At 31.8% G+C, this 22,179-nt stretch overlaps 4 protein-coding genes across 4 annotated transcripts; 2 read left to right on the top strand and 2 right to left on the bottom strand.

Annotated features, from left to right (window-relative positions):
* Nucleotides 1-1,075: 1,075 nt before the first annotated feature.
* On the top strand, nucleotides 1,076-3,492 carry LOC149905360 (interleukin-1 receptor-associated kinase 4-like). Its single transcript, XM_090106396.1, has 4 exons — nucleotides 1,076-1,356; nucleotides 1,562-1,728; nucleotides 1,811-2,904; nucleotides 3,039-3,492. The coding sequence occupies exons 1-4, from the start codon at nucleotides 1,181-1,183 to the stop codon at nucleotides 3,420-3,422; spliced, it is 1,821 nt and encodes a 606-aa protein (XP_089962522.1). The 5' UTR covers nucleotides 1,076-1,180; the 3' UTR covers nucleotides 3,423-3,492.
* LOC149905361 (uncharacterized) lies at nucleotides 3,444-6,317 on the bottom strand. The gene is made up of 5 exons (XM_090106397.1): nucleotides 5,626-6,317; nucleotides 5,003-5,125; nucleotides 4,537-4,683; nucleotides 4,086-4,307; nucleotides 3,444-3,743 (listed from the first exon to the last, which is right to left on the bottom strand). The coding sequence occupies exons 1-5, from the start codon at nucleotides 6,112-6,114 to the stop codon at nucleotides 3,477-3,479; spliced, it is 1,248 nt and encodes a 415-aa protein (XP_089962523.1). The 5' UTR covers nucleotides 6,115-6,317; the 3' UTR covers nucleotides 3,444-3,476.
* Nucleotides 6,318-9,440: 3,123 nt separating this feature from the next.
* Nucleotides 9,441-10,187, top strand: LOC149905362 (MICOS complex subunit MIC13 homolog QIL1-like). The gene is made up of 3 exons (XM_090106646.1): nucleotides 9,441-9,598; nucleotides 9,679-9,835; nucleotides 9,934-10,187. Exons 1-3 carry the CDS (start codon nucleotides 9,591-9,593, stop codon nucleotides 10,135-10,137), a joined length of 369 nt encoding a protein of 122 aa, XP_089962772.1. The 5' UTR covers nucleotides 9,441-9,590; the 3' UTR covers nucleotides 10,138-10,187.
* An 825-nt stretch (nucleotides 10,188-11,012) lies between these two features.
* On the bottom strand, nucleotides 11,013-21,952 carry LOC149905363 (proliferation-associated protein 2G4). Its single transcript, XM_090106748.1, has 8 exons — nucleotides 21,793-21,952; nucleotides 21,365-21,599; nucleotides 21,127-21,280; nucleotides 20,686-20,907; nucleotides 14,057-14,149; nucleotides 13,075-13,188; nucleotides 12,557-12,703; nucleotides 11,013-11,823 (listed from the first exon to the last, which is right to left on the bottom strand). The coding sequence occupies exons 1-8, from the start codon at nucleotides 21,875-21,877 to the stop codon at nucleotides 11,734-11,736; spliced, it is 1,140 nt and encodes a 379-aa protein (XP_089962874.1). The 5' UTR covers nucleotides 21,878-21,952; the 3' UTR covers nucleotides 11,013-11,733.
* Nucleotides 21,953-22,179: the final 227 nt, after the last annotated feature.

The following is a 22,179-nucleotide window of genomic DNA, read 5'->3' on the forward strand; positions in this document are numbered from 1 at the left end:
GCGTAGTTTCAAAGATTTAAGCGTACAAAGGGACATAGGGACATAGGGACAGGGAAAGCGACTTTGTTTTATACTATGTAGTGATTTTTATCAAGGATATTAATACCCTTGATCTTTATCTTAATTAATAGATCAACTGTTATTTATTTTTAAATCGGAAGACAGAAATCGGGTCTTTTTTTACCCCGTTTTCCAATTACAGCACAGTTTCGCATTATGCGGCATAATGCTTAACGTTGAATGTTCCAACGACAGCAACGCTTCGCACAATCGAGCACTAGAAAAAGTAATGCGCGTGAATTGATGCGTGCAATCGATTTGTCGTTAGTAATTATTAATTGTTGGAAAAAATTTTAAAGCTTTCGTTTCATTGCAGTTTTTTCGAAATAATCAAAGTTGATTCAAATTGTGTTAAAAAAATATATATAAGTATGGATGAAGGTACAAACATTGAAAAAAATGTTAATGAAAAAATCAAAATCCAAATTACTTAAAATAACCGTAAATATTTTTCAACCAATTATTATGTATACCCACGTATACCACTTTATTTACACATTAATGAGGTTATTGCTAACTCTATGAATATTTTTTTTTTCAACACTGAACTTAGCGCAACCTGCTGGTGCGTTTCACGTTCCAATTAAGCATCAGCATAATTCGGTATTGTGCGGCACTGAGTCGCATTATGCTCTGTAATTGGAAAACGGGGTTAATCTGCCTTAATTGATTACATAAACACTCAGTGAACGCTGTGATATAGAGTGCGTTTCACGAAAGAGTTCCCCTGCCGTTATGTTGGCATACCTGACTGTCAAAAACGAAAATATTTTTTTTTATTAAAAAATGACAGAGAAAATATTCTCCTTTCTTCCTAGCCTTATCCCGTATCTTACGGGGTCGGCTGCCTAGAAAGGAGAATATTTTCTCTGTTATTTTTGATTAAAAAAAAATATTTTCGTTTTTGACAGTCAGGTAAGCCAACATAACGGCAGGGGAACTCTATCGTGAAACGTACTCTATCTGCTGTCTGTGGTATCTGTATCATAGTAACTAATACTTAATCTGTGATCTGTATTCTGTAACTTGTCACAAAGTGTCAAAGTTGAAAAGTTTTTGATTTATTTTGTATTTTCATTATGTTTAATTAATAACGTTTTGTTCAATAGCAATATTATAAATGACTATAATTAAAATGTATAAAAACGTTGAAATCCGTAAACTTCCTGCGGAGCTCCTTTGCAATATTATAAACATTTTGGAAACCGACAATGATTGGAAAAAATTTATGTCCAACATCCCAAAAGATCTTCGTAGCCCCAGTTTCGAGCCTAAGTATAATAACGAACATATAAGGTAAATACGATCGGTTTAGAATTGTATAAGATAATAATACTAAAAAAATAAAGATGCAATTTCAACAAAAAAAATAACAGTGAACTTAAAACATTACTGACTTATTTTCTGTTTACATAGCGTTAAGCCTTTGTATTTATGAATTTATGATGTAATAATTGCAAACTTATTTAGATATTGTATTTATTTTTATTATAAATTGCAGAATGATCGAAGATTATGCTAGAGAAAGCAATCTAAAGTGTTCCGAAATACTGTTTGATGAGTGGGGAACATCAGGAGTAATAAGACCTACTTTAAGTGATTTGAAAGATATCATAATCAGAACACGAATATACCGCGCTGCGGATGAAATAGCACTTATATTAAATGGTATACTTTATTAACCATTAATTTGTTCACAATAAAAATATTTGTCAAGTTCTTAAATGTGCTGTTTATATTCATTTTGCAGAACCAAAACCTCAGCGGCCCTTAGAGGGACCTGAAGCTCCAATAAGTACCAATGTAACAGATATGTTAAGTGATAGCACTATGAATAATATTGACTCTACAGATTCTATTCATATGCAGAAATTTTGCAATAGACCTACAGCTCAAATGAAATCTGCCAGTAATTTAATAAAATTCACTGGAACAATACAGTCAGATAATAATAACCAAAAACTCATGCAAAATGCAAAGGCAGAAATAAAATCTGCCAGTGATCTCATTAAATTTTCAAAAAACCAAATTCCAAATAGTGAAGACAATTTACAATCTGTTCAAAATGATGAATTTATAGAGACCTCTATGAATATACCAGATTTATCTGCAATCTTGAGCAAAAGCCAGCAAACAATGGGAAATTCTTCCCAAAGTACTACTAATGAAAATTCCAATACTTACAATCAGAACCTATACAGTGGCTATCAAAAATCATTCCCTAACATAAATATATCTCTTGCAATAGATAGTGCAATACTTCAGGACACAAAATTAATTCACTTTGAATATGAAGAACTACAAGATATCACTAATAATTTTTCTGATACTCTATCTGTCAGGCCAGATGGCCCCAGTGGCAGAATTGGCAGTGGTGGGTTTGGTGATGTTTTTGTTGGACAACATCCAAAATATGGAACTCTAGCCGTCAAAAAAGTTCATGAACATTTAACATTGCACAGAAAACGTGACATTGCTATAAAAGTTTTCAATGCTGAGGTTAAATTCTTGTCACAGTTTAGACACAGAAATATTCTGCCTATTTTTGGATTTTCCAAAGATGGTCCCATGCCCTGTATAGTTTGTGAGTACATTGATGGAGGATCTTTGCAAGAGAAAATAGCTGAGAAGGTCCTCACTGAGATGCAACGAATAAATATAATGGAAGGCACTGCAGAGGGCCTTAAATATTTACACACAAGTGAACCGCAAGTGCAAAGTAATGAGGAATTGTTAAATCTGGGAAGACCAGCTGAGTTTGATTCAGAAAATTCCTCCAAAAACTTTGTTCATGGAGATGTGAAGAGTGCTAACATTTTATTAACTAAAGACTGTACACCAAAGGTATTATCTTACATAAGCTTGCCAATTTCATTAACATTACTTGTTTCTTATTAAATTACTGTACAAATTATAGCCTGAATATGTAGACTTTGTTTATGACACTTTTTATATATGTATATTTTTTTTTGTTACAGTTATGTGACTTTGGCTTGGCAAAACAATATGACGCAACTATGGTCACATCCTGTCCAATGGGAACATCAGCTTACATGGCTCCTGAGGGTCTACACGGCACTATTACACAAAAAATCGATATATTCAGCTATGGTATAGTATTATTAGAACTATTAACAGGTTTGAAACCTATTGTAGTAACAAATGGTGAAAAGATAAATATAAAAGATTATGTGGAGGATAATTTCAATGGAGATATTAATTTACTATTGGATTCCACTGTACCTCAATGGACTAAAGCCCAGGAACTCTATGCCTTAGCTCAAAACTGCTTACAAAGGGATAGAAAGAAAAGACCAAACATGAATGAAGTGTGCAATATTTTGTATGAATTAAAAAACTAATTTTAAAGGTAATCATATATTAAGTTTATATTATTTACAAATAAAACAGATATTTTATATTTTAAGATCAGCTTTTATATTTTTTATTTTCTCCCTAAAAACAGTACATTCTACATCTCTTTCTTTATCAAGGTTAGATATAATAAGTTTTTGTTCTGAATTATTGCACAAACAAATAAATGTAACAATCAACTTGTGTGTCTGTTTCACTAAATGATCTTCTGTGCAAATGTACAAAACTTTGAACAGTGCAGATAACATTTTATGATCTGTATTGAACTTCCAAACAGGCCAGCAGAATGTTATCCATTTCTCCAAACACTGAAAATAAACAAAGTAGATTAGAATTGTTCTTGAGGAAAAACCATTATAAAGATAAGGAGGAAGGAACTTTAAATAGTTACCCATTTATAATATACTGATAACAAATAATTATGATACTGAGATTTCAATTATATCCCTACCTAGAATTTGAATATGAAAAAAATGTTATTAAAATCATCCAAATCTGGTTAGATATAATTAATTGGAAATTCCATAAGTTGAGTTTTCTTTAATTATTTAAGTAATATCATTAATTGTGGTCAAGGTTAATAACCAACAAGATTTATTCATTTATTTTTTCAACAATAACACTACACTAAAATTAGTTTGTAGGCTTACCTTTAAAAGTGGGCTTAAAATGATTCCTGACACAGCATCATTAGTGCATATATCCAAATTGTCACATATAATTTGTTTAAAAATCTTTATATTAGCACAATTGTCTTTGTGCCATTGTATTATTGAAGTAGCAAAATTAAACAGAGCAGCCTTTTTGTACAAATTTGAGTCAGTCAAGAGCTGATCCAGAGTAGTTGTGTATAATTCATCCAAGATGTTTCTCTGAAAAAAAATTGATAAGATAAAAATAGTGTTATTTTTTTGTTTTGTGTATTAGAATGAACTGAGATTTAATATTGATAAATATAACTCATTACTTAATAAGATAGGCTAATCAAAATAGTGAGCACTTTTACAGAAAAATAATTTGACATGACCTGATAGTTTACCCATATCTTTTACTAATCATTCTATTTAGTTATTATAATATTTAAATTATCAGTTCTTATACCTTTGCACTATCAGGTACAATTTTGTGAAGAGCCAAAAGGCAAATGTGTGTTAACTTGACTATCTCCATGTCTTTCTCTACAAGGTTCTTTTTCAGACTGCGATAAATTACTTCATAGTAGTTACCATTTTGGAAATCTTTTGGTTTCTGTAATATAAAAAAAAAACATAAGTACTCTATATAAACATTCTTTAGTATAATGATAAAATTATTTTAGATATATTTTCTGTGTAACATTAAATTAAAATTATGCAGTAGGTAATAATATTTGGATTATTAAAGAGCATTCCTCACATTGTAATGCTTTGTTTCAACATCGCAAATACAGAACAATACAGAATAAAAAAAATAATCATGATTCTATTTAACTCATTGAACCCCGAACGGCCCGATCGGTCCACGACACAATAGATTTTCTATTGTGTCTGTGATTCCGGGGCCTGAGTTATTAAACAGGTTAACATACCAGAGATTGTAATACAACTGAACAGGACTGGAGCCCTTTCTTCTTATTAGTAACTGTATAGTCTTCAATCAGAAGGAGAGTGATTGGAAATATTTTTGACGGCACCAATTCAACATCATACTCCTGAAATAATAATAAATGTTTTGTAATCTATACTAATATTATAAAGCTGAAGAGTTTGTTTGTTTGTTTGAATGCGCTAATCTCAGGAGCTAATGGTCTGATTTGAAAAATTCTTTCGTTGTTGGATAGCCCATTTATCGAGGAAGGCTATAGGCTATACCATCACGCTAAGACCTACAGGAGCGGAGTAATGCGGGTTAAACCACGCGGAACAGTTAGTCTTAGATAAGCAATTATGAGACAGTAAAATTGTAAGTATGATATAAAAACTATAAGGTAACTATTATTTTATTGAATTTGAAAATTCAATGGAATTCATTACAATTGATCAACAGTTTATAGAACACCTGGCTTTTCCGTTGCCCTATGAGGATTTACCTGATTACATGACAAAGTTAAAAGTTAAGTTTTATTTTATATTATTTGTAACTAAGTATATGAATAAGACACTTCTCTGAATTTTCATTTTATTTTAAAGTTAAAAAATCTTAATGTTTTACCTGTAAATCCGCTATTATGGACATATAGACCTCAATTTGTGCAGGGTACATCTTAAAAGTTTCATAAGTTATTTTTGAATGAAGGTCTTCTAAACATTTATCAAAAATGATTTGGGAATTGAACATATCATTCTTATGAAATACGGCATCTAGATTTACTGTAGTAATAACTTCAAAGTATGTGTTCATTTCCTTAGCAACATCCTTAGCCTTAGATTTGTTCCAAGGGCAATCACAGCTTAATTCTTTATACAAGTTGACCATATTCGAGACTATAGACGGATTTTTTTCAAAGTCATCTTTTGTTATATCTCCGAAGCTCTCAACAAATAGTTGGAAGTTTTTATCCATATTTTTATTTCGTAGTTCAAACTCAAAGTGTTCAATACTTTCATCGTAATTTTTTGCTAATTTTGGCACTAAGCATCGATTTATGCTTTTTAAGAATCTTAAAATAAACTCCATTTTCATCTTTTCAGTACACTCCATAATGATAAATATTGAATTTTTTATACTTTTATCCCTTAAATTATTCTCAATGAAAATAGTACTGAAAAACAATTATTTATTTAGTTCAGTGTTTTAAAAAGTTGCAAAAAAACCCTAGAAGTGTTTCATTTATTGCCGGCCAAAACAAAAATAATCATATAATAGCAAAGAATCTCACGAATCAATACAATAAACAACGGTGACAGTCATTTGTCAATTATGACATATGTTTTTTTTTATTTTTAAGACAGGCACAGAGTTGGCTTTTACACCGATGCAAGGGTACAAGAAGGGTACCAATAACTCATAAAGCATAATTACGGTATTCTGTTTATAAATTAGTGGAGTGAGTTTAATATAATTACAGGAAGAGATGCGAATAAATAAATAGGCATTTTCTAGGTAGACATGATTTACCACTACCAGCTTAGACCGCGTCACCACTTTTCCATGGGAGTCCGTGGGAGTGATGGGACTTTGGTCAAATGTCTACCTATCTTAATCTAAAAAAACCTTAGATCATTAAGTAATGGATAACACACGCAGGCGTTTCCCCTTTTGCCGAGGTATAAGATTATTCGAATCGAAAAATCTTATGCTTTCATAAAAACTACTTGCGTAATCGATTACGAACACTCTGCGTATTCGTAAAACATCGAAAGGACGTCTGCGAGTGCTCCGCTAAAAATGCCGTTTTGCACTGTCAAGTCTTGCAGAAGCAATTCAAACATGTCGAATATTAAAAAAGATGGAATAACCTTTCATTTTTGTATATTTTTTTATTTTTTTAACGTACATTTCTAATTAAATGCAATTTCTAATAATCGTCGATGTATCGTTTAGCGATATGATCAAGACAAATAATCGAGTCATGTGTGTACTCGATCATTGATGCGGCCTCACGAGACTATCATGGAAAGAAAATATACAAATTTAATCTTTATGAACTAAGCGATAAAGTTGAATTTAGAACGCGATATTGAACCGCACTCCCCACGAGACTATAAAGTGATGTAGCGAGACTATCTTGAAGAGAAAATATACAAATTTAATCTTTATGAACTAAGCGATAAAGTTGAATTTAGAACGCGATATTGAACCGCACTCCCCACGAGACTATAAAGTGATGTAGCGAGACTATCTTGAAGAGAAATTCAAATTTAATCTTTATGAACTTAGTGATAGAGTTGAATTTAAAAACTCGTCGCTTAAAAGGTCGTTAATTTTTACGACTTTCTTAGTGACAGACTGCTTTTAACTTGAACGTCGATAAAAAAATATTTTTCTAAGTATAATTTGAAATGAGATGAGAATTAATCTTTATTATATTAAAATTTTACACAACTGCATAAAAAGGAGTATAATGTTTATTTTGTAAGTCTTGTATATATTTATTAAAATTTACGCTCGGTTACTTTTAACTGGCAGAACATTTTAATGGTACGGAACCCTTCGTGCGCGAGTCCGACTGGCATTTAGCCGTTTTTTTTGTAATGTTAATCTTGTAACCTTTCTATTATGTAATCTATACTAATATTATAAAGCTGAAGAGTTTGTTTGTTTGTTTGTTTGTTTGTTTGAACGCGCTATTCTCGGGAACTACTGGTCCGATTTGAAAAATTCTTTCGGTGTTAGATAGCCCATTTATCGAGGAAGGTATATATCATCACGCTACGACCAACAGGAGTGGAGCCACGGGGGTGAAACCGCGCGGAGCAGCTACTTTATTTATATGTATGTACGAATATTGCGTATATTTCAGATTTACAAAAAATCCTGCTTTAAGGCTAAGGTGGATTGAATGCTGTGGGAGAAAATCAGAATGGACACCTCGGTACAGAAATAATAAAAATTTCTGGACCGATATTTATTTTATTGAATATAATATGTGATGTGTTGAATAAATACATATTCAAATACAAATAAAATGGCGTTTTATTGTTTTTTCGTATGCATATAATAATGATGAAAACGTTACAAATGACCTGTGTAGTATTTTTTATGAATATAATATTAATGTTATTTCTAATTTCAACAAAATTATTATTTTTGTAATATCGATATGGTTACATCCCTTTAGAGCGATTGTATTATTACGTATATGTATAGAGATTTTTCTGTGTAATCGATGTATGTGTGCAAAAACATGCTAGTCTGTCCATTTTGTAATAGTTTGAGTTTGTAAAGACACAAATTATTTTTGTGAATGTGTGATTGTGTTTCAAAGTGTGAGTTACCCTCCCCGCACCAAAACCGGCAGAAAGTTTAGTTAGAACATTTGCCAGCGTGCTCCATCCATTACTTAATGATCTAAGAAAAAAACGGAGCTACCTAACTAGAGTGCGTTTCACGAAAGAGTTCCCCTGCCGTTATGTTGGCATACCTGACTGTCAAAAACGAAAATATTTTTTTTTATCAAAAATGACAGAGAAAATATTCTCCTTTCTTCCTAGCCTTATCCCGTATCTTACGGGGTCGGCTGCCTAGAAAGGAGAATATTTTCTCTGTCATTTTTGATTAAAAAAAAATATTTTCGTTTTTGACAGTCAGGTATGCCAACATAACGGCAGGGGAACTCTTTCGTGAAACGCACTCTATTGTTCCTCATTCTGTCATTCATCCTCAATGTATTATTAGAACTATAATAATTATTATTGCTAATTTTTAAGAAGTAAATTTAGTATGAGAAAATAGCTTTCATGATTGCCTACGATAGGTTTTATCCCGGAAATCCCACGGGAACGGGAACTATGCAGTTTTTTCTTTGAAAACGCGGACGAATCCGCGGGCGGAAAGCTAGCTAGTACAGTAGAGTATATATATCATCACGCTAAGACCAGCAAGAGCAGAGAAACCGCGGGGCGCTAGCTAGTTAATAAATAAACCATTTTCAGCACTATAAGCTTTTTAATAACTCAGGCCCGGAATCACAGACACATCACACAATAGAAAATCTATTGTGTCGTGGACCGATCTCGATCGGGCCGTTCGGGGCTCAATGGGTTAATCAGTTCTGTGCTAATGAATCACTACTGTTCTGTGTAATAAATAATACATTTATTCCAAAAAAACATCACTTATTCAAATACTTATTTCAAAATCTGTTTTATATAAATTCCAAAGTTTGTTAGTGATTGGCACGCAAAAATTATGCATTGAGTCATGAGTTTTTCATTGAGGCATTGAGAGTGAGAATCTCATTCTCACTCTCAATATATATACTTATTATAGAGACTCTCAATGTAATGCAACCACAATGCAACTGTATCTTCAAATTACCTATTCGGCGTAAAAAACATAGTTCTGCAAAATATATCAATGTCAATGCATTGTCAATGTCAAATTGTCAACTTTACAAACGAAAATGTCATTTCTCTAAATAAAACTCGAAAAGTGTTTAGTGTTTAAAATTACATAATTCCCTTAAATAGACATAATTATTATATATTGGCCGTCACTAACAGTGTGTAAAAAACATGTTGAAGTATGTTTAATCAAAATTATCTATTTAATCAATGTGTATTCTTGTATTATTATAATTCGATTTTGTGTGACTGTTTTAAGGTTCGGTATAAAATCGGCGATTTTGGGCTCAGCCGTTTACTACACAGTGGATAAAGGTGTTTGGAAAGACAGTTCCACTACAGCTGAACTTTACAAAGAATTAGAAGAGGGAGTTTCACCATATGTTGGTGAAGTAAAGAAGCAAATACCATATGAGGTAACACCATTAAAATATGAGAGCTACTGTACATATTGAATTTTGCTCTTATTAATAGATTAAAAAACATGTATGGCTACATATATTTTCAATTTCAGCTTCCACCCTTACCATCAAATGACAGAATATCATATTTATTTAAATACTATTGGAATTGCGGTGTCAAAACAACATTTAGATTTTTAGTGGATTTACCAACACACACATCAAATGCAGCTGTGAAGACATATGATTACATTTCCACCTCGTTAGAAGGAGGCGACCAAAATAAAAGCTCTAATGAAGAACAATCGAAACAATGAATGTAGTTATGTAGTATTTATTTGATGTTAATAAATTGGTTTTAAAGTTACTGAATTTTTAATTTTATTAATAAGATATATTAACTACTAGCGGTCCGCCCCGGCTTCGCCCGTGGTACATGTTTACGTTTTCTCTACATAAGAACCATCCTCGTACTTCAAGGAATATAATAAAAAAAGAATTATCGAAATCGGTTCAGCCGTTCTCGAGTTATGCGCTTACCAACACATTTTGCGATTCATTTTTATATATAAGATTAGTCAATAGAACATCTACATTATCCATTCTCATGGGTTTTCCAAGTAAAAGATAGTAGATACCTCTAACTATATTTGCACCAAATTTCATACAAATCAGTTCTAGTTTAGTAGAGAGATAAACAGTTAAGTAATTTTGCATTTATTAGGATGCAGTTCAAAGCTATTTAATTATTACCAGCTAGACATTGAAGTAAGATAGAGCCCTAAGGATAAAAGATTAGCCAAATATGCAAAGCCTTTACATGCAATATAAATAGTTATACATATATCCATTGTACAACTTATAAATGTAATGAACATTTTATTACAAAATCAATGAGGACCCAGTCACAGATTAGAGAATAGTTACTTCGTACCCAGTGTCTGTAAAAATCTGTTAATATTTGTGGATTTTTTAATCAGAATAGAGTGCAATGAAAGTCCTTTCTATCTATTTTACCATATAATTTCTATTCTGATAATGTTCAGTTAATTTATAGAAAGACAACTGAGACAATTTCTTTGAGAAATAAATGTGGATTATTTCTAGTGATTCAAACATGACTTGAAATGAAACAGTTCCATGGGTAATGGCTATTGTGAAATAACAATGGGTTTTAAATAAAACAACAAAAAATTACAAAAAACAGTCCACAGTTGTGGCAGTTCTGATTTAATAGTTTCTCCAATGTCACAGGTTTTACAATTCAGAGGAATTAGTTTGTTCCATAAGTATATGAACTTTCATAAATGATTTATAGATATGCACAATCCACATATTCAATATTTATGGAGCTAACAAAAATGTTGTAATGTCAGGAAAATGACACAAGGAAAACTAAACTAACACGTTGAATGTAAGAGGTTGTGTGGTATTTATTAATTCATCATAAAGAATTATTACATTTATTTATAAAACCTTATCAATTTCACAATCATACACCCGATACATCAAATTTTGTGCCCAAACACAATATTGTGTGAGATGATTTTTTGCGTGTAAAACGGGTCAATTATTTACAGTCACAGAATTTGAATAAGAGGGAATGCAGATGACAGGACACCTAAAGTGAACATTCAAAATTATAAAGATATGTCTGTAGAAGTTAAAAAAAGTACAATTAATTCAGTTATATGTATGTAAAAACAGACATACCTTTCAACATTCAAATAGTTTAGTATACAGAAAATATAACTGTGTATTAATTAAAAATTTGTTACAAAAGGCTGTGAGAAATGTCAGTTTAGCTAAAGCTAAGGCATATCTTTAATAAATTTTTCACTATTGTGTCCAGAATATAGTCTGTTTTAAAAGCTTTGTATTGCAAAATCCACAGGGCAGTGGCCAGCCAGTTGCTAGGCAGCTGTTTCGACTTCCATTGCCTCTTCAGCGCCAGTTTTCTTTTTCTTCTTCTTGTTCGACTTTGCGGAGGAATTGAGGAGGGCCTGTACAAAACATTATTTAAATAAATAAAATAAAAATAAATAAAATATTTCAGGACAATTTTCTCACACGGCACGATCTGATCCCATACTAAGCTTTCGCTTGTGTTATGGAAACCAGATGGCTGATAAACATACATATATAATTTTAAATAAATACTTATTTAGATAATTAACACCCAGACACAGAGCAAACGTCTATGTTCATCACACAAATTTTTGCCCCGGGTGGGAATCGAACCCACAACCTCTGGCTTGGAAGGCAGGGCCACTACCAACCAAGCCAACCGGTCAGTCATTTGCAAAATTATTTTGTAGGAAAAAGATGAATCTGAAAAGTCTTGAAAAGATGAAAGCTTATTTGTATTTTACATATTAAATGTGATATAAATGTAGTAATGGTTCAAACTGAAGTGTCTATAAAACAACAAATCAGCTCAAAAAGATTACATTTATTTACCCTGAGCTTGTACCAAAACATTCTATTGACAAAGAATGCTTTGAAAGATATCAGGGAAAGAAGTATTTTGATTTACACATATTTATATTAGACCATGTAATTATGCCTTGAAAATAATTATCAAAAATGTTTTATGAGAAAAATTCACAATCTATGAATATTTAGTATTTTTTTAAAGACACAAAAAAATAGATAACGGTGTGGGATTCATGATTATTTAAAAATGTATATTTATAAAGCATTTGAATGCTATCCTTACTATCAAATTGTACTTACATTAAGTTCAGGATCCTTGATTGTGCGTTCAGTTTTGCACATGTTCTTGTCGAACGGCAGACCAGTGATACGATGTGTGCCGCTCGGCAGTAAGAGAACGGTGAACTTGAACTGCGCCACTAATTCCCCGGGCCGTTCATATAATACCTGTATTTTGTTAATATTGAGTCCATAATGTCAGAATATTTGCTTGACTATGAATGAATATTATGCTTTCAAAATCAAATTGCATTATTAGATTGCACCTTTTAATTTAAGTTCAATAATCTCAAGTAACACAAATTATCTAAAATGATGGGGATACACAAATACATATGAAAGAAATAGAATAAATAAGCAGAGATATAGAAAATAAACAGAAACTTGTCTACAATCTTATCAATTGAACTAACTTTAAATTTAAACTCAAACTCAAACATTCATTTATTCAATTAGACTTCTTCGAGAAGCACTTTTGAAACATCAATTTAATTTTAAAATTAACCACTGATAACTGTAAACAAACTTCAAACACAAACCTGGAAAGGCTCAATCAGTTTGTGGTTGACACACTCCACGACGCCCAGTCTTGCACTTGTCTCCTTGTCAAAGCTCCTCAGATTGAACGGCATTGATCCATGTTTGTTACGAACCTGTTGGCATAAATAGTTTCATATTTATTTTTTACTTTACTAGGCGGGCGGAACCCGCGGCTTCGCCCGCACAGTCAAAGAAAAACCCGCATAGTTCCCGTTCCCGTGGGATTTCCGGGATTGCGTCATATTCCCGGGATAAAAAGTAGCCTATGTCCTTTCTCGGGTATCAAAATATCTCCATACCAAATTTCATGAAAATTGCTTCAGTAGTTTAGGCGTGATTGAGTAACAGACAGACAGACAGAGTTACTTTCGCATTTATAATATAAGTATGGATTAAACAATATACATACATATTAACAAACGTAAACTTAAGTATTCACTTAATAATATTAATATTTGAACTAGGTACTGATATTTTCAACAGTCTTGATTTAGAAAGCAGTTTCTACTAGAAGAACAAGAACTCTTGTTGCCTTAATGATTAATCAAATTAAATCAATTTTTATCCAACTCTTAATTTAAAATAACTCACTTAAATGATACATATACATCATACTAGCGGTCCGCCCCGGCTTCGCCCGTGGTACATATTTCGCAATAAAAGGTAGCCTATGTTTTTTCTCAGGGTCTAAAGATTAAATGTGCCAAATTTCATCAAAGTTGGTCCAGTAGTTTATGCATGAAAACCATACATACATACAAACCTTTCCTCTTTATAATATTAGTATAGATTAAAAGCTGTTGCTTATATGATTTAAAAAAGAAATGTGGTAATGTTCTATACCAAATTGCCCTATAAATGCAAAGTGGTTCAAACGCATCACATTTTGTATACCCCAAAAAGGAAAACAATACCATATGAATGATATAGCAAGTATGTTTTTGGGGTTAAGTAATCAGACACAACAAATATACAACTTACCTCACTGTAGAACATTCTTGAAGCCTTAAGTTTAAGTTGATAGACTTCATCTGTTTTCTTATAAATTGTACACCTTGTATCCATTTCTCGGCCCTAAAATGTTTAAATTTAATATTAGTTTACAATAATAATTTATATAGGGATAGAAATTATATGCAGATAAGACTTAAGTTTTTGTTACAAAAAGTTTGTCAGTATTTTTTTTAAACTAAAATGCACAGATCATTTCAGTTAAGACTTCATACTAATTTATATCCCCTGAGTACTGCCAGACTTGTTACAAAACTAACCTGGAAAGAATTCAGGGCAGAATTTTGTTTATTTTTTCTTAAGGTGGATGTTCCGACCGTCCCTCCATACATTTTTGATTACCTCTAAACACTTAACACAGACACTATTTCTTTAAAACTAATCATTTTATCACTTCTCTATAATGAAATGTGTGCGCGTTCGACCTTTTTAATCAATAATTTACAATATTTACTTAGAAAAACAACAGTAAAATACCGGAAAAATTTGACACTTCTACAGTAGTGTGCGTGACTTTTGCCAAGCGAAACACGACATAAAGCACGACATCTAGCGCATAGACTATATACTTATTACAGATCTAGCGCGTCAATGTCTAAACGAAAGGCGATGTTTAGACATTGACGCGCTAGATGTCGTGCATTCGCGTTCGTTATCTTATACATAATGAGCATAATTCTAATAAATCAAAGTTCTGTGTAAAAATTGAGTAATTTCATTTCCAATCGTTCATAGAAAATAACAATAAAATAAAATAAAACTAATGACCTTAGAAACTATGTTTTTTTTGTAAACAATTTATTACTCATTATTGTTCGTCCGTCGTAGGTCTGTAAACTGTATTGTACACTGAAGGTAAATGGTACTGTAGGTACTTTAGTTCGGCGTCGTCATCGGCTTGATATAAAATTACATTCTTGATTTCATTGACACGCGCTATGATTTGCGCGCGGAATTTCTTGTGTTGTGAATTTATTTTTGTATGCTATGCATTTTAATTGATTCAAATTGCAATGTTTCTCTAGTATGCATTTGAGACTATATTGTAAATTGTAATAATTGATCGTGGGTATAGTAATTAATTATTCTAATAACGCAATTAGTAATATATGTATTTTCGGTGGGATTCAAAACAAAAAATTGGCCCGTGATTTTTATGAAATTTCACCACATTGCAAATCACATCAATCATAGTTCATACACATGTATGACGAAAGTGATTAGTATTGTGGCTAACATTGACTCATCAGTTCATCACTGAAACCAGTGATAAATCAGTACCTATATCATATTGTGTTTGAATATTTTTAAACAATGATATAAGTATACAATTATTATAAATCGGTAAACTATCAAAGTAATCACAAACTTGCAAACATTGGTAAAATGTCCAGTAGTTTATGAGCCTATTCATTACAATCAAACAAACAAACAAAGTTTTCCTCTTTATAATATTAGTGTAGACAAACACTATGAATACGATCACGAATGCAAATTCGGAGATTTTCTAATTATTGCTAAATAATAATTGAATTCGTTTTGAAATACTCTATAATTTTTAGTGTATAAATAGACATTTATAATGTGGTGCTCATTTTTTTGTACTGCTAACGCTATTGTAGGTACCTATTTTCGTTGTTTTATTTCAAGTGAACACGGCCATACAATTTTGTCACGAGCCGCCTATGATTGTAGGTAGGTACTTTTGTTAGGCTCCTTCGTCGTCCGCGTCGCGTCGGCTCGAAAGTTCTTGATTTCATTGTCACGCGCTATGATTTGCGCGCGGATTTTCTTGTGTTGTGAATTTATTTTTGTATTATTATTATTTTTTATTTTTTTTTTATTTTATTGATTCAAATAAAATATTTCACTAGTATGCATTTGAGACTATATTGTATTATGTATAATTTATCGTAGGTATAGTTATTCTTATAACGCAGTTATATTTTCGGTGGGACAATTTGACCCGTGATTTTTCTGAAATATCACCACGTTGCAAATCACATCAATCATACACACGTATGACGAAAGTATAGTGGCTAACATTGACTCATCAGTTCATCACTGAAACCAGTGATAAATCAGTATATCATATTTTATTGTGTTTGAATATTTTTTAAACAACGATATATACAATATTATTATAAATCGGTAAACTACCAAAGTACCTACTTCCGAATTTTCAGACAGACAAACAAGTAGTTTGAACACGCAGTTTTCTTATACTAGTAGCAAAAATCAAAACCATAATATTATGTTTACCTACTATATTTTACTAAAAGTCGAGTGCGTCGAAATCGTAAATAATAGGTAATATAATGTTTTTCACCTTCCTGGTTATTTTCCCATAGTAAATAGTGTTTTAGGTTTGTTGTTGTAGGTAGGAATAATAATAATTATTCTTACTTGTTGGTTATGAAATGTATATTGAAATAATTTACTTTTACAAATCATTAGTGATATTAGTTTTGAGTGAAAATGCTTGGATCAGCATAATATTATATGGTACTTCAAATACATGTTTTGATAAAAAAACAATAGTGTAATAAAATAAAACTGCGTTTTATTGTAATCAATGTTGACAGTTTTAAATTCCAAAATTATTGATCAATAAAATAGTTTACACCAACAAATATAACTTTTATTTTTATAACCATCGTTCATAATATAAACCGTAGCAGGTGGCGTTTTGAAGTTCTGTCTACTCATACAGAAAAATGGAAAACTTGCTTGCTTTACTTTGGCAACTCGAAGCGTGGTCGTCCGTCGTAGGTACTTTTGTTTTGTTACTCAGGAGGATAACCTCAGACTGTAGACACTGTAGTGATGTCAAGACAAATGTGCGAAAGACTGTAAAGTCAGACGCTAATTTAGAAGACGGGCTACCCATTGGGGCTGTTGAAATTGTCTGGAGATCCTTTTGGAACTCATCCATTCTGTGGTTAAACACTTCAAACATCTGATCAATAGACTGTGTGATGGATTCCATATTAGTTTTAGTGCAGTGGCAGTGTAAATGTTGTTGTTGAGGTTATGTAAATTTAACACTTTAGTTAACTACCAAGATATAAAGAAATGAGGATAGGACACAATAACTATTGGTTGAGGTATTTATAAACTCATAATATACTTTTAAAAAAATCACGTTTTAATAAATTTCTAGAATTAAATTAGAACAGCTGATTCAAAATAGCCTAAAAAATCTTAATAATAATAATTACGCTTCACAGCAAGAAGAAATGTACCATAATTATGTACCCGCACAAAGTCGATATTGTGTTGCCTACCGTTCGACTCAATGGCTAGGGTTGTAACTACCTTTAATAATTATTACCAAACTAATAAACCGAGTGATGCGAAATAACCATAATTCTTTTAGAGTTTGATAAAATGATCAGGCAGGTATTTTCTTTAATCCTCTGAATTCTCGGTTACTAAATTGTATCGTTGAAATTATTCTTAATCGCGTAAATTTAATAAATAATCATATGGAAAACACTTTTCATTTGTTTTTTTACTTTCACGCCCAACTACTATACAATAATTACGTTGTTTCGGTATTTTGACGAGAAAACGCAGGAAACATCCGTTGTATCATTTTAGATAGATTGTATATTTTGTATCTGTAGAATTGAAATCAAAGCTATGTATATGTTGTCTCCATTCTTTTCTTATCGGATTGTTGATCCCAATGCGAATGCGTCACTAAAATTTTATAAAAGACAATTAAGAACATCAAAAATAAAGTGATACGTAAATATTTCACAGTGCAATATATTATGTAATTAATAATAATTATATATTTATGAAAAAATAATTACATCAGATTTAATAATCGCAATTGTTTTGAATGTACATATGAATAAATGATTACATCATAATAGTAATAATCACAATTGTTTTATTTCCCATTTGTTGCAACCCTAGCATATTTTCATGTAGCAGCAGAAGTACCTACACTGGCGGCGCGGCGGCATCGTGCGACATCAAAGGCATTGCCTTACTAGGTAAGTTTATAATGATTAACTCTTTAATAATTATTTTTGACTTTACTCATTTCTTTTATTATATAATTTACGTTTTACTTTTACAGAATCCGATTCAATGGATTATGAAGACGAGTCACACAACGCCATACGATAGTGATGATGAATGAACATTTCAATAAATGCATGCGTGTTTATTTTATGTTGTTTTGTAATTGTTAATTGTTTCTTAAATAAAGAAATAAACTAAATATTTAAATGATGATTTGTTATTTGCAACACAACTTTATATTTGAGATTCTTTACAAATGTATATTTAGTTTTGTATCATCAAATTTATAAATTTTATTCCATAGTTTTCAAAATTAAATGTAAATGACCATAAAAACATTAATAAAGTAAATCATTGATGTAAGGTCAGGGAACGTAATACATATATACATCTGACCATGTAGAAGCTAAGTCTTGTTGACTGCTGAAGTCTGTAAAGTTTTGTTGTCTGCTGAAGTCTGTACGCAATGAAAATGTCTGCCGTTTCGAAAATAAGTTTTTAAGACCCTAATAAATAAAATATATGAATGGCAGATCTGGTCAAATACTTTCAAAATTGTATTTTTTTCAGCACTTTCATAAGTGTCTGCCAGAATGTTATCCGCGTGATAATGGTCTGCCATTGTTATTTTCCGATAGTAATAATAATCTATTTTCAAATATCAAAATGGCAGACGTGGTCAAATGGTTTCAAAGTTCGCCAAAAATTTCCACCTGTCTTACCTAAGCGCGCGCCCCGTCCACCACTCTGGGCTTAGTGACTCCTCATCTCATGTATAGTAGGTATAGGGGAATCAACACACAAAAATCCAGGTCTGGTCAAATACATACAGGTAGCTTTGCGCTAGCTCTCTAGCTATTACTTCTTATGGAGAGAAAACGTAAACATGTACCACGGGCGAAGCCGGGGCGGACCGCTAGTAAATAATAAAATAATAAATAGTGTATTAGATTTGTTATTGTATCTTGTATACCTACGAATAATTATTCTTACGTCTTGTTGGGAAATGTTCAAATACCTACCTATTGAAATAATTTACTGTTACAAATCATTAGTGTTATTAGTTTTGAGTGAATAGGCATGGATCAGAAATTCAGAATATAATATGCTACTAACTACTCAAATACATACATGTTTACACAACAAACACCACTGACCTCTATAACTATAAGTTATAGAGGTCAGTGACCGTCAGTGACAAACACTATGGATACCTACGCTCGCGAATGCAAATTCGGTGATTTACTAATTATTGATACCTAGTCATTGAATTCGTTTTGAAATAGCCTGTACTTTGTAATTTTTAGTGTTATAGACATTTATAAAATGTGGTGCTCATTTTTTTGTAATAAATCATCCCGAACGCTATTGTATTTTCGTTGTTTTATTTCAAGTGAACACCTATACAATTTTGTCACGAGCCGCCTCTGGCCTCTGGGTGAAATAAACAAGTCAAATGATTTTTGTTCTAATTGTATTTTGGTAGTAGTTTGTTTAGAATTTACATTACCATTGTTTAATTTTTACCTACTATATTTTACTAAAAGTCGAGTGCGTCGAAATCGTAAATATCTTTTTCACCTTCCTGGTTTTTTTCCATAGTAAATAGTGTTTTAGATTTGTTGTTGTATGAATAATTATTCTTAGCATAATATTATATCATAGGTATATGCTACTTCAAATACATGTTTTGATAAAAAAAACAATAGTGTAATGTAATAAAATAAAACTGCGTTTTATTGTAATCAATTTTGACATTATTTATTTCCCAAAATTACAACAAAATAGTTTACGCCAACAAATATAACTTTTATTTTTATAACAATCCTACTTGTTTTACATTCACGCCATCTAGACTTAAATCTTTATCATTTTTGTATACGTCTGTGTGTGTAAACGACCCTGTATGCAATGACAGATGTTATAATGCATTTTTTTACCGAATTGGGTGGATTTTAAGGCAATGATATGACATATTTCAATAAAATATAATATTCAGTAACCGCCGTGACTATTCCTACGACCTTAATCTTTTCCAATTACGCAAAAACTCAAATAAACTAGAAATGTAGAATTCAGCGCCATCTAGCGGGACATTGGCTGGGAACAGATCGTAGGAATCACCTTAATGTACAAATCTATGTAAGATTGAAATATCACATGGCATGGCAATATCACATACTAAGCTTTTGCTTGTGTTATGGAAACCAGATGGCTGATAAACATACATATAACTAGCTGCTCCGCGCGGTTTCACCCCCGTGGCTCCACTCCTGTTGCCCATAGCGTGATGAAATATAGCATATAACCTTCCTCAATAAATGGGCTATCTAATACCGAAAGAATTTTTCAAATCGGACCAGTAGTTCTCGAGATTAGTGCGTTCAAACAAACAAACAAACTCTTCAGCTTTAAAATATTAGTATAGATTTTAAATAAGTACTTATACAGATAATTAACACCCAGACACAGAGAAAATATCTATGTTCATCACACAAATCACACAAATATTAAATAAGACATAAAGAATGTTATAAATAAATAACTGTGAAGCATCTTACCACTCCTTCCCCTGTGGACACTAATACATCCATGGCATACACCTCATATGTTTCAAAGGTTGCCTTTTCATGTTCCTTGCGTTGTGCCTCAGTGGGATTTTGAATAATACTTTTTTCGCCATCAATACGGAACTGCTTTAGTTGATGGGAAAGCATGCCTTCTATTGGTTTACAGCCATATTCTGCACTTATCTTTTGCACAACATCTGTAATTGCATAGTTCTGCAAAACAATCATTTATCAATAGAATTCACATAAGAAAACTTATTTACTAATTAATAGTAAGTACAAAGAGAGAAAGTTTAGGTTTATCTCTATCAGATTTAAAAGGTCATTATGCAGGTCAGTTTATTATTAGATCATGAGTCATTTAAAATAAATCAATGATGGCATTTGTAACAACTGTTTTCTACAATAAATAATATAATAATATCAACATACCTCATTTCCTGGTCTTAATAACCTCAAGGCGGCCTCGCTTGCCTGATGAGCAGCAAGTAGTACATCTGCTGCACGCCCAGCGATTTCTCCTTCACCGATAAAGACTGTATGTGCTACCACGGCGATAAAGCCATCTATGTGGGCACCAAGGTCTCTAAAAGTTAAAAGTAAATATTATTATACATACTATGTACGCGTCAAAATAATAAAAAAAGTTATTTAGAGGAGTGGTACATACATTTTCGCAAGATCTCCTTGTTTCAGAACATAGTCAGATTCGCTAGGAATAGGCGAAAAGTGACATATACAGTTATTTACTGAGACACACGTCGAAAACGCTATGCCCTTCTTAGAATCTTTTTCTTTTTTAAATACTTTAGAAGTCTCATCTAATAATAATTTGTCGCCGTATTCGCAAATCTCTCGAACGCTAGCGTCAGGTACGCATTTTGCAATTACTTGTTCTAGGACGCCTGAAACAAGAATTTAAAACCAATTATGTGATTGAATAATACGCTCGACTACGAGAATTTAGAGAAAAGAAAGTATGCGGTACCACATTGTCCACATGGTGATGACACGCGTCCAGTCTAAATGATTGTTAATTTGGATATTTCGAAAAATCAAATTAATAAAATCACACATATTATTTTTCACATAACTTACGGTTTACAATTTGTCCAGCTAACTTGTACTTGGTTACGACCAAGTCTTCGGCAATCGTTTTCTCAACTTCTTTATCGTCAGCCATTTCTCAAAATTGTAGTTTGGTTATGTCTTATTTGGACGTTGATTGGTGGAACAAATGTCAACCACGTGATCATGACGTCAAAAGGAAATGGCGGCAACAAACTTTCCGCCATAACTTGAAGCCATTTTGAAGCAATTCACGACGTACTGGGTATATTATGATTAAATATATTATTCAATATAATATTATGTATAATATATTTTACAACAATTACATATAAGGATATTAGGATAGTTTAGGAAGTACCATGAAATTGTAGAGCTGACTTACATGTATTAAAGTGAAACTTTTATTACATCGTC

Source organism: Colias eurytheme, chromosome 10, assembly GCF_061535395.1.
Source record: "Colias eurytheme isolate Ceu_HAF_F1 chromosome 10, ilColEury1 Martin Lab GWU primary, whole genome shotgun sequence".
NCBI classification, from domain to species: domain Eukaryota; kingdom Metazoa; phylum Arthropoda; class Insecta; order Lepidoptera; family Pieridae; genus Colias; species Colias eurytheme.